This window comes from Colobus angolensis, unplaced genomic scaffold (genome assembly GCF_000951035.1).
Source record: "Colobus angolensis palliatus isolate OR3802 unplaced genomic scaffold, Cang.pa_1.0 Scaffold20, whole genome shotgun sequence".
Lineage (NCBI taxonomy): Eukaryota > Metazoa > Chordata > Mammalia > Primates > Cercopithecidae > Colobus > Colobus angolensis.
The window spans coordinates 12,818,894-12,830,155 of NW_012115155.1; the positions used below are offsets into that span (position 1 = coordinate 12,818,894).

Below are 11,262 nucleotides of genomic sequence, written 5' to 3' on the forward strand. Positions count from 1 at the left end.
AGTGTTTATGCTTGCAAAAATATGTCTTATTGCCTATTTTATTGTGTAAAGTGGCTGATGATGTGTTCTGTTGTTTTTCTGTTTCTCAAATCCTTTTAAAATGTAAATATCTTTTTTTTTTTTTTTTTTTTGAGACGGAGTCTCGCTCTGTCACCCAGGCTGGAGTGCAGTGGCCAGATCTCAGCTCACTGCAAGCTCCGCCCCCCGAGTTCCCGCCATTCTCCTGCCTCAGCCTCCTGAGTAGCTGGGACTACAGGCACCCGCCAACACGCCGCTAGATTTTTGTATTTTTTTAGTAGAGACGGGGTTTCACCGTGTTAGCCAGGAGGGTCTTGATCTCCTGACCTCGTGATCCGCCCGCCTCGGCCTCCCAAAGTGCTGGGATTACAGGCTTGAGCCACCGCGCCCCGCCTGTAAATATCTTTTAAAAAATTTCCCAGAATTATATTTTCAGGATTTAGATCTTTTGGGATTGTGATTTTTGGATTTTAGAGTAATTTTAATATTTTGGATTCTCAACACTTGGGACCATGGCATTTGGGACTGTGTCTTTCGGGATTCCCACACAATCCCTGGGCAGAGTCACTGGCTCTCTGCTTCCCATGTACAAGGTGCAGTTCTTTCTTCCCATCAGTTTCAAGCCCCAGCCCCTCTCTCCAGCCCCTGCATGAGGAGCAGCTAGGTGGCCGCAGCTTCGTGCTCTCTTTGGTGGTGGGGGCGGTGGGCTGCCTGAGCTGGTGGGTTCAGGCAAGGATGCCTCCACATGAACATGCTGCCCTCTGCATGCCTGAGTCCTGCCGCCACCCCCTCCCCCCAACACAGTCCCCACATCGGGACCAAAGATAGAGACTTGAGTCCTAGGCTCTCCTGAAAGTGGTCATGAAGACACATGCAGCTCCTGGTGCGTGTGAGCCTGTCCTACAGATGGGGCTCCGCCACGGCTGGCCTGGAGGTCCCCACTTCTGGCTGGCCACAGGGGAGGCCCTCACGGGCCAGGAGGCTGCAGCGGCATTCTGGGGCACTTGCAGAGACCCCCCCTTCCCGCTGGCGGTTCAAAGTGAGGCCCAGGCTTTCTGGATGGTGGCCCTGGGGACTCCACTGGGCAGCAGGGGCTGATGGGGGCTCAGAGTCCAGCTTTCTGCTGTATGCCACCTGCTCCACAGCCGCTGTGCTGAGCTGCAGGGGCGGGTCCTCCACAGGGGCCCAGGCCTGGACACCCAGCCTGGGGGGCTCCACCCTGAGCCAGCTCAGGTCCTGGACATGATCTCGACACCTTTGGTCCTGTGTGCTGGCCGAGGAGGGTAGGCCATAGACAGTGGTCATGCTGGGGGAGCTGCTGGACTGTTTCTGCTGCAGAATGTCAGGGCCCCTGGCCTGGCGCTGCCCAAAGAGCCCACTGCCCACGTCTTGCCTTGGAGGCCATGCGGCCGGGGGCTGGTCATTTGAGCTGATCTTCAGGGCTGCCGCACGGGCCACACAGCCTGACAGCATGGGCTCTGCATCTAGAGTGCCACCCCCATGACCTGGCCTCCAGGGGCCACGGAAACACCCCAGGACCCCTGGTGGCCCAGGCTCCTTGTGGGAGCAGGGCCAGGCAGAAGGGATTGGGGCCTTGTTTTCACTGGAAGTATTTGTTGTCGAAGTGGCTGCAGACTCCATAGAGGAGAACAAGTCTTCAGAGTGACCTCGTGTCCCTTCCTCTTGAGAGGCATCCCTGGACAGTGTGCCAGTCCCCTGTGTGGCCACCCCGAGGGCCTTGCTCTCTCCGGCAAGCAGGTCTGTTGTGCCCGTGTGTGCCCACAGCTCCTGCCTGCTGGGTGCTGAGCAAACCGTTGCCCCGCCTGCATCTGAGGCCAGGCCATCCCTGCCCCCTAACTTCTCTGTGGGTGCCCTGGGGGCTCCCTGGGGACCAGATGGAGCTACAGGCTGCCCAGGGGTGGGTGGGGCACGGGGCGTGGGGCCTCGGCGCAGCCAGCTGATGATGCCCATGGTGATGGCGAGCTCAGTGTCACACAGCTTCAGCAGGCACTCCTTGCCCTTCCAGGAGCTCTGTAGGAAGCCCTGGCTGAGCAGGTCAGGGCCTGGTGCTGGGGCCAAGTTCTCCTCGGCCCCCACTCGGAAGCTGCACATGGACAGTGGCGTCCCCAGGGCCGGCCCTGACAGACTCTCAGACACGCACAGGTCATCATCTGGGCTGGGGCCAACAGGACCCTCGCTGGGGTCATGGAAGAGCTCGTAGAGGGCGTCCCCACTGTAGCTGTCCCGTGGGAAGGTGACAGCGGGAGTGCCTGGGCTCTCAGCTTCCTTCTTGTCCTCCTCAAGTCCTGGCGAGAAGGAATCATAGTAGCCCTCGTCACTCGTGGACACGGATTCCGGCTGCTCGCTCTTGGGGGTGCCTGTGTCGATGGAGCTGGCTTTGGAGCCGCTGCGAGGGTCCCTGCAGGGGCAGAGGGGCAGCTCAGCGAGCCCAGCTGTGTCCAGCTGGGATTGGTCCCTGTCCGAAAGCCATGGGCCTAGCAGGGCACGCTGCTGCTGCCGCACTGAGCGATTCACACTGTCCCAGAACCTGGTGAAGTCGGAGGCTTCATTCTGGGCGGGCGAGGCCAGCTGCTCCACACTGCCTTGGAGGGGGCCCCTGGGAACCTTGCTCTCCAGGCCCTCAGCTGCCTGGGTTGGGCTCTCCGGGCCCTCATTCAGCTCCAGGGATGGCACCGAGCTCTCATCTGCAAAGACCTCCCCACAACCCGTGAGCGAGTCAAAGCTCTGGAGCGAGGCCACGTCCTCACACAGGGCCCTGCATAGACCAAAGGATGCATCAGCCAGGAGCTCGCTGTCCGACAGGTCCTGGCACAGGCTGTCCAGCCCCAGCCCCTCACCCGGGGGGAGGAAGGCTTTGCTTTGCCGGCCCCCAGGGTCTGATGGGTCCCCTGGGGAGGGCAGACTTTTCCCCTCAGCTGCCAGCGAGGCCAAGTCCTCAGTCTTGTTTCTGCGAATGTGGAATAGGTTCCGAAAGCACTTCTTGGGCCTTTTCAGGGAAATCCTCTTCCTGGGGATGCTCTTGGCCACAGCCGGCACGAAGGGCATCTGGGGCACAAAGTGGCGGTAGTCGATCATGCGCCGGCTGCCCGGGGAGCCCGGGAAGCTTGCACTGCCCACCAACTGCCCTGTGGCAGCTGTGGCCCTGCCTGCTCCAGACACGCTGTCGTGAGTCTTGCTCTTTCGCACGGGTTTGAAGGTGGCTCCGCAGAGGGCTGCAGGTCCCCCTTTGGGGTCTGGCTGTGCCCCTCTGTTGGGGCATCTGTCGTATTCTTGGGCACTGGGGCTGGCCTGGGGGCCCTTCTCACTGTGGGGCCTCTGCTGCCCTCCTGGCAGGACTGACCAGGGGCCTGCTCCCTCCCTGGCTGGAGCCACGGCTGCTGGGTCTGGGGGTTTCTCATGGGAAACCTGCACGCTGGACTTGATGAAGGTCTTTCCTCTCTTCAGCTCCATGCTGCCAGTGCCTGGGCGGCTGTGGAGGAAAGCAGGAGGCACTCAGAATCATAGACGGGAGGACCCTGGGCTCTGGAAGACCCTGCCTACCCCTCTCACACAGCTCGCTCTCTGTAGGGGCCTCCTTGCAGGTGGGGGAGCAAGATAGCAGCAGCCCCGCCACGCCCACTCACTGCTCCTGCGTTTGTAGACAACGGCACACAGTAGGAGCCAAAATGAGAGCTGCCTGGGGCCTGGTGATTGCTGCACCCATGAGTGTTTGACTCTCCCAATCCCCCTTTTAGCTCATTTGGCCCATTCAGACTCCCGTGTTCTGTGCAGAGTGCCCGGCATTCTACACACAGCTCCTATTGTACCTGCAGCCTGTCCTTAGGAGTGTGTGTCACGGCCCTTCTGAGTAGACAGGTGGACGATCCAATTAGAGCAGTTGCCTCCTTCATCAGGCAGCTAAAGGGACACCCACGCCTGCCTGCCTCCTGGGCTGAAGGCAGCTGGCCCTCTGCTGGGGCTGTGGGGGCATGCATACTGCAAACTCCAGGATTGTGTGCCTCTGGGGGCGGGGTGGGCAAGACTCCATCTACAGAGGCCATCAGGCGAGACACAGCCCAGCACCTCACGGTGCATGCAGAGCATGGACAGAGAGGAACCAGAGCATCGAGAGCATGGGACACAGGGTGGGCAGGCAGGGCTGCAAGGGTAGGCAGCCACCACCTTTTGTGCACACATCACTGAGGCATATTGACGCCTGCAGTGCCATCCAGAGAAGGTTTCTGATGCCCGGTTTCAGTTCAATGGGAAAAGGTCTTGGGATCCGCCCTGGGCATGGAGGTGGACAGGTGGCAGCAGTGCTTGCCAACTGACTGTCCCGGCCCAGCTAGGGCATCCGGCCTTACCCTGAAATCACTGGGGAGCTACAGCCATCTTCCGAGGGGTGGGTGGAAGCAGGGACTTTAATGAAGTTGGCGGTCTAGGGCCATGCATCTGACCTCTGAGTGGAGGACAGAAAAAATGAGTTATGAGCAGACAGTACTTGCCAGACGCCTGAGGATGGCGAGCAAGGCAGATGGAGGCTGCAGGGGTAACGTAGTAGGGTCTTCCAAAGGGAAGAACGCCAGGGTTCAGCGACAGCAGGGAGAGACAAGCAGGCAGGAACAGCACGGGACAGCTGGAGGAGGGCAATGAGGGGAGGAGGAGGGAGCTGAGCCAAGGTGAAAGAAGAGCTAGGGTTTAGTTTCAAACATGCTGCCTTGGGGTGTGTTGTGGAGACCTTCAGTACCCAGGAAGGGAGGGCAGACTGAGCCCCTCCCCTCTGTTCCCCTCACCATGTCCTCACGGTCCTGGACTCAGCCTGCTCCTTTCATCCAAAACACCCCTGTCTGCCAGGGTCTCCACCTGTCTTGGTAATGAGTGGCCTGACAGTCAGTCCTGGCCAGGGAGAAACTGTGGCTAGCTCCTTCGCCTCTCCATAAGGACTACCCAGAGGCAGCTCTGCACTGATCCCCCAGCTCCTGGCTGTGAGGAAGCCTGCAGCAGGCATGAACATGACCTGGGGCTCCGTCAGCCTGCGTGTCTTACTTAGCCCACCCCAAATAAGCCTTGCAGCTACCTGCCAGAGATCCTGAAATGCTTCTTCATGAGGACCCAGAGGGCGAGGGGCTGCCTCATAGCCCAGTGGGCACGTTGAGGCCAAGAAGATGGGAAGGGGTGGAAGAGCTGGCACTGCAGGGGCTGGCAGGGTCAAGCCGACCAGCCTCCACCCGCTCCCACCTGAAGGAAGTGCTTCCCCCCCCTCGGAGGAGCACCTCAGACTTTTGGTTGGAGGATGAGAAGCAGCAGGCACCATGCCAGGAGAGCCACAGGACCTGGGCTGGGCTCTGGCTGCAGTTCAGCTGTTGCTGGTGGCACCCTGGGCAGAGGGAGAGTGCCCTGAGCAGCCACACTGGCTTTTCGGCCTCATGCCAGATGGTGCATGCCTAAGCCTTACCCACCCTGCACCTGCAGACTTTCCACTCTGCACAATCCTTTGCAGCACAAGGCCTCCTCAGCTCTGCCGAGCTTTGCCACACACAGCGCACGGCTTACTCTCCAAGCTGTGGCTCAGATGACCCTGGCTGGAGTCTTGGTTCCACCCACCTAACCAGATGGACAGCTTGGCCCATCACCGTATGAGGGGCAAACGATTGTAACCCCCATTTTACAAAGGATAAATTCAGATTCTGAGAAGTCAGTGAACTGACCCACGTCACACAGGTGTTAAGTGACAGAGCTGGGATCTGAACCCAGGTCTATCTGATGCTGAACCTGACAGTCTATAAACCAACAGCTCAGACTCTTTTGTGGGAAATCTAAAAGTAGAATAATAAATGTGTTTTCATGAAAAATATTATAAAACACAATGAAAGTGAAGATTAAAAGCAAGAAGGGTCGCTCACACAAATTTAGAAAAATTATAATTGAAGATAATAATAATTCCTATGGCAGGAAATTTTGGAAATATTCGCGATGAGATCTCTACTTCCCTTAGTCTTTTCTATGTTTTGGAAAAAATCTTGATTGACATTCTATTGGAAATAACTTCAGCCAGGCACAGCAAGGATTATTTCACTGTGTGCAGAATTTTGCAACTGCAAGAACAAAAATGTTTTATTTGATGTAGATGTCTATAAATAAAACTACCAGTTTCTCAGTTCTCGTAACAGTCAACTGATTTAAAATCATGAACAGTTGGAAATTTCACTCCACTCTGAACTTGAAAAATGATCCTTTAAAATAGCTGTCATTGCTATAGATGGCCGGACTCAGTGACACTAACAATGCCAAGCCCATCTTCTGAGTTGATTGAGCACTTTGCATACAGACAGGACAATAACACAGGACGCAGAATGATGAACCAGAGGCGCAGCAATACTGGAGCATCCCATGAACTCTAGTCTGTGTTCGGTCTAGTCCAAATCCATATTAAAATATTTTATCGGAACCTGTCTCTTTGGAAATGTGTGACCTATGATGGGGGTGGGAACTCCCTGGGTGGCTGGAGGGCCCACTGCCTGGCTGGAGGCAGGCTGAGAAGTCAACTCCTGTGACAGTTCTCTGGGGCAGAGTGGGATTTATGTGGACAGCCAGATGCTGGCCTTCTCACTGCCTAAGGGCAGAGGCCAAATGTGCCCAGGTTCTCAGTTGCAAAAATGCACACTGTTTTGTAACCCTGTGGCTAAAGACCCGTCAATGGAACCCCAGCAAGAAACATGACAGGTCCACTCCCACAAGTGCCATATCGTTCCCCCAAGGAGGGCTCAGACCTGTCCCTGCCCTCTGGGTGCCTTCTTGTCTGCGGGGCTCAGCAACCACCAACTATTCATTCTGGTGCTTGGTCTCACTCCCCAACGAGCCTGAAAATTCTTTTAAGTTCCAGGACTCCAGCTATAGCAGGCAGTGAGCTATTACTTAATTAAATGCACTATTTTATATTTGAGACATCTTAGTCAAATGTTTACACCTAAGTTCCCTAAACAGGATGCAGATTCTGAGATTTTAATTCTGTGATACAGTTTATGTGAATCATTTTCTTTTAGTTTGTTTGTCTTTTTCTTTATTTCTTTTTTTTCTTTGAGACAGAGTCTTGCTCTGTCGCCCAGTCTGGAGTGCAGTGGCGGATCTTGGCTCACTACAACCTCCGCCTCCCGGGTTCAAGGGATTCTCCTGCCTCAGCCTCCCGAGTAGTAGGGACTACAGGTGTGTGCCACCACGCCCAGCTAATTTTTTTATTATGTGCATCATTTTCTCTTTTACTACTTATTCCTATTTTTTTATTTTTGAGATGAAGTCTTGCTCTGTCTCCAGGTTCGAGTGCAGTGGCATGATCTCAGCTCACTGCAACCTCCACCTTCTGGGTTCAAGCAATTCCCCTGCTTCAGCCTCCTGAATAGCTGGGGCTACAGGAGCATACCACCATGCCCATCTAATTGTTTTTTTAATTTTAGTAGAGATGGGGTTTCATCATGTTGACCAGGATGGTCTTGATCTCCTGACTTCATGATCCTCCTGCCTCGGCCTCCCAAATTGCTGGGATTACAGGTGTAAGTCACCACTCCCGGCCTATGTGCATCGTTTTCTAAGACACCAGGGCCCTGGGCTGAGTCTTTCATCTCTAAGATGAACTTGCAAGTTCCATGGGAACAGAGACCACACAATGTATTTACTTAAGTAATTCTGTTACAGGGATGTGATATTTAAACCAAACCCTAAAAGATAGAAGAGGACAGCCAGGCAAAAGACACTGGATGCATATTCCAGGCAGACAGAACACCCTTCAGAAAAACCCCAAGGCGCAAGAGAAGGAGAATATTTAAGGATCTGAAAGCAGCTCCAGTGGCCAGAGCGGCTCAAGTGGCCAGAGCAGCAGGCCAGAGGGATGAGGCCTGGAGATGGGCTGCGCACACCACACCTGACCTGAGGTCTCAGTGAGGGCCGTGCTTTTATCTGCAAGCCACGGTGAGCCAGCCTTCCAGGGCAAGTGACAGGGGCCAATTCTCACTTTCAAAGATGCAGGTGAAAATGGACAGTGGAGATACGGAGGCGAGTTAGGAGCCCAAGCAGGGTTTAGGGGAGAGAAGGTGGTGGCAGAGACTCCTGTGTCTGTGCACCTCCCATCACAGTGCTTTACACGGCACACACAGACATGAATTTATTGCAAATTGGGCAAACGAAGTTATTATACTGGTTGCTTTTCTACATGACGAACTCAGGCTTAGCTGCCCAGCTTTTCCTTTTTACTTTGAGAAGGTAATTCTGTGCCTTTCTTTCCTTTCTTAACATGAGAGTGTCTGGGTGTTTGATTTCATGGAGCAAAATAAAAACCCTGGAGGAATACACATGCCACAGAAACGCCTTGAGACATAAAACGTTTGGCTAATAGTTTTGGTATTTTCTATGCCTTCCCCCGTGTGTAGGAAAGTCGCAGCAGTGTGATACAAAGGAGTGTATGGTGATAAAAAAGCGCAGGCCCAGGAACCTCTGGAAACTGGGCTGGTGGCAGAGCTATGGGGCAATAGCGTTCTCAGTAGTAGTCTGCCTTGTCATGGGAGGGCTGGAGTGAGGGCCACTGTGGGGAGAGAAAGTGACCGTGCCCTGGGGGGGGGGGGGAATGGAGAATAAAGCAGAAATAGAATCTGCTGTGAGAGCACCACCAAGCCACCCAACCCCCACGTTGGGGAGACAAAGGGCCCTCTGGGGAGGGAAGGTCCTGGCCCACGTCCTCGGAGGGCACCTCTGGACTGCCCAGGGGCAAGGAGATGGGCCTCACAGCCATAGTGGCTCTCCCCAGCTCCTGCATCAGCGGGCGGAGGGTCTCTCCGTTTCCCTAGCCCACACCTAAAAGGGTCACCGCCCCCAGGCCCCTGACTGCGTCGGGCACCACCGGGTGGAGGGTGTCGACCCTGCTTCCTGCACTCAGCCCGTCCATCGCGCCAGAGAACGCACCAAATTCCCCAATCCTCGCCCTCCCCCCAGGGTCCACATCCGCGGGGCAGGACTGACGCAGCCTCTCGGGGCCTTGGCGACTTACCGCTGGGGGCCGGCGGTGCAGCAGGGCGCGGCCGCGACAGGGTCGGGCACCGCGTGGAGCGCGAGCCGCGCTCAGCACCACGGTCAGCTCCCGGCGCCGCGCGCCAAGGCCTGGAAGGGGAGGCCCGGCGCCCGCACCCACCCACCGCTGCTCCAGCGGCCCCGCTGGGTTGGGCAGGCGAGGGTTAAGCCGCCGGAGGCCGGCGGGAGGGGCGGGCCGGGGAGGGCGTCGGCGCTGGCGCGCAGGGGTGGTGGGGGCTGCTCCGCCAGGCTGCAGCCTCCGTGCTCCGCCGCTCGGGCCGCGATCGGGCCGGCTTTGTCTGTGCGTATCGCCCGGTCTCTGTTTCTCGGTGTCTCTGCCTCCACCCGGCTGCGGCTGTGCCTCCCTCAGGCGCAGTCGTCTCCCCTCGCCCCCGTACGCAGGGCGCCCCCGCCGCTGTCCCGGCTCCCGGGAGCGCACAGGTGTGGGAGCCCCTCCCCCTCAGCCCAGAGCACCAGCCCAGCCGACAGCACCGCTAGCGGAAGGGCTCGGCCACCCGGAGCCTCGTCACGAGTCCTACCCAGGATTCGGAGCGGGCCTGCAAGAAGGGGCAGGCCAGGCTGGGGCTGCAAGGCAGGGTCTTCCCGTGGAGAAGGGACCTGACTCTATTATTAATGAGAACGAAAGAGGCACTTGCCCTACAGGTACTCACTGTGTGGGCTCTGCTGGTGCTGTGCCCTGCCGCAGTCTTGGGGGAGGAGCAGAAATGCTGTGGGGACCCTCTCTCCGCAGAACTGAGGACGAGGGTCTGCACGCGCGGTTCAGTGTCTGGGGCTGGGGTGGATTAAGTAACTCCAGGAAGGCTCAGGCTGCAGCGCCGGGAGTGTGGGGCGGGGGTGTGTGCGGGGGGCGGGGCGGGAGCGCACAGCCGGTGCTGGGGAGGGGCTGATGCCAGCAGGAGGTTCGCGGCCGTGGTGTGCCCAGGCGGAGCAGGACGAGAGGACGCAGGAGTCCCGGGTCCACGCTGAGGCTGAGGTGGAAGGGAGGGCAGAGGGCAGCTGGATGACGGAGGTCAGGCCTTTCCCTGAGCTTGGTGGGCTCCCTCCCAGTCACCTTGTCCAAGAACCCAGGACACAGAGTCCCCTGGCTTTAGATTGGTTTGGTTTGTCATTCCCCTTGACATCGTCTCGCCAAGAGGCCCCTTCATCCTCCAGCCAGGACCTTCCCCACCCTTGGGTGACCTACCTTCTTGCGTTTTATAGATTCGAGCCCTCTTTCTATGCAGCGACTAACAAGGTGAGGCCCCCTCGCCCATGTTGTTGGTAGTCCTGACCTTTTTTTTGGCAGATCCTGGCTGTGGGATTTCCCTGTCTTTCTCTTAGGTAGGACACAAGGCGGTTTCTGCCTCCTTGCCACGTACACCCAAAGTCAGGGGTAGGACTCCCTCAGATCCCACAGTCCTCCTCTTGTTAAAATTAGTAAGCATTAGCCTTCCTCATTACGCTCTCCCCTTTTGCATTTAAGGATCTTTTTATGTTTCTTATAAAATCATGTTTTGTTTTTTTTTTAGATGGAGTTTCGCGCTTGTCATCCAGGCAGGAGTGCAATGGCATGATCTCGGCTCACCACAACCTCTGCCTCCTGAGTTCAAGTGATTCTCCTGCCTCAGCCTCCCAAGTAGCTGGGACTACAGGCGTGCACCATCACACCTGGCTAATTTTTGTTTTTTGTTTTTTCCAGTAGAGACGGGGTTTCACCATCTTGGCCAGGCTGGTCTCGAACTCTTGACCTCATGATCCACCCGCCTCGGCCTCCCAAAGTGCTGGGATTACAGGCGTGAGCCACCGTGCCCAGCCAAAATCATGTAATTTTGAGGATAATTACAGATTCAGCTTCTTCCAGTGAGTGATAGTTGCTCATATTCAATGCTTACGTGGTCATCGTTCGGCCACGAACAAGAGTTGGAAACTGTTCCAACTCTTCTGCTTTGTCATTTCAGAGAGTTTTCAAACACCCCTAACTTTTGGGTAACATGAAAATATATATGTTAAATTTTTTATTTCTCCAAGATGTAGGATCAGGTCTTCCCCAAGGACCCCTGGAAAAATCTTTTACACTAGGCTACCCAGTTCAGATACCACTGAATGATTTTTCTTAAATATTATTCTAATGTGAACTTACAGTTTATTTTTACAATACATTGACTTAGATTTCTTATCTGTGTTTTTGAG

At 56.0% G+C, this 11,262-nt stretch overlaps 1 protein-coding gene across 5 annotated transcripts; it reads right to left on the reverse strand.

The window, feature by feature from the left end:
- Nucleotides 1–483: 483 nt before the first annotated feature.
- Nucleotides 484–9,981, reverse strand: AMER3 (APC membrane recruitment protein 3). Of its 5 annotated transcripts, none has more exons than XM_011941706.1 (3): nucleotides 9,744–9,785; nucleotides 6,905–6,909; nucleotides 897–3,500 (listed from the first exon to the last, which is right to left on the reverse strand). In XM_011941706.1, the coding sequence occupies exon 3, from the start codon at nucleotides 3,487–3,489 to the stop codon at nucleotides 919–921; it is 2,571 nt and encodes an 856-aa protein (XP_011797096.1). In that variant the 5' UTR covers nucleotides 3,490–3,500; nucleotides 6,905–6,909; nucleotides 9,744–9,785; the 3' UTR covers nucleotides 897–918. The 5 variants fall into 5 exon arrangements, with proteins under 5 accessions (XP_011797091.1, XP_011797096.1, XP_011797093.1 ...); XM_011941703.1 differs by lacking the exon at nucleotides 9,744–9,785 and adding an exon at nucleotides 9,053–9,133 and having other exon boundaries at nucleotides 919–3,500; XM_011941701.1 differs by lacking the exon at nucleotides 6,905–6,909 and having other exon boundaries at nucleotides 484–3,508; nucleotides 9,744–9,981.
- Between the last annotated feature and the right edge of the window lie 1,281 nt (nucleotides 9,982–11,262).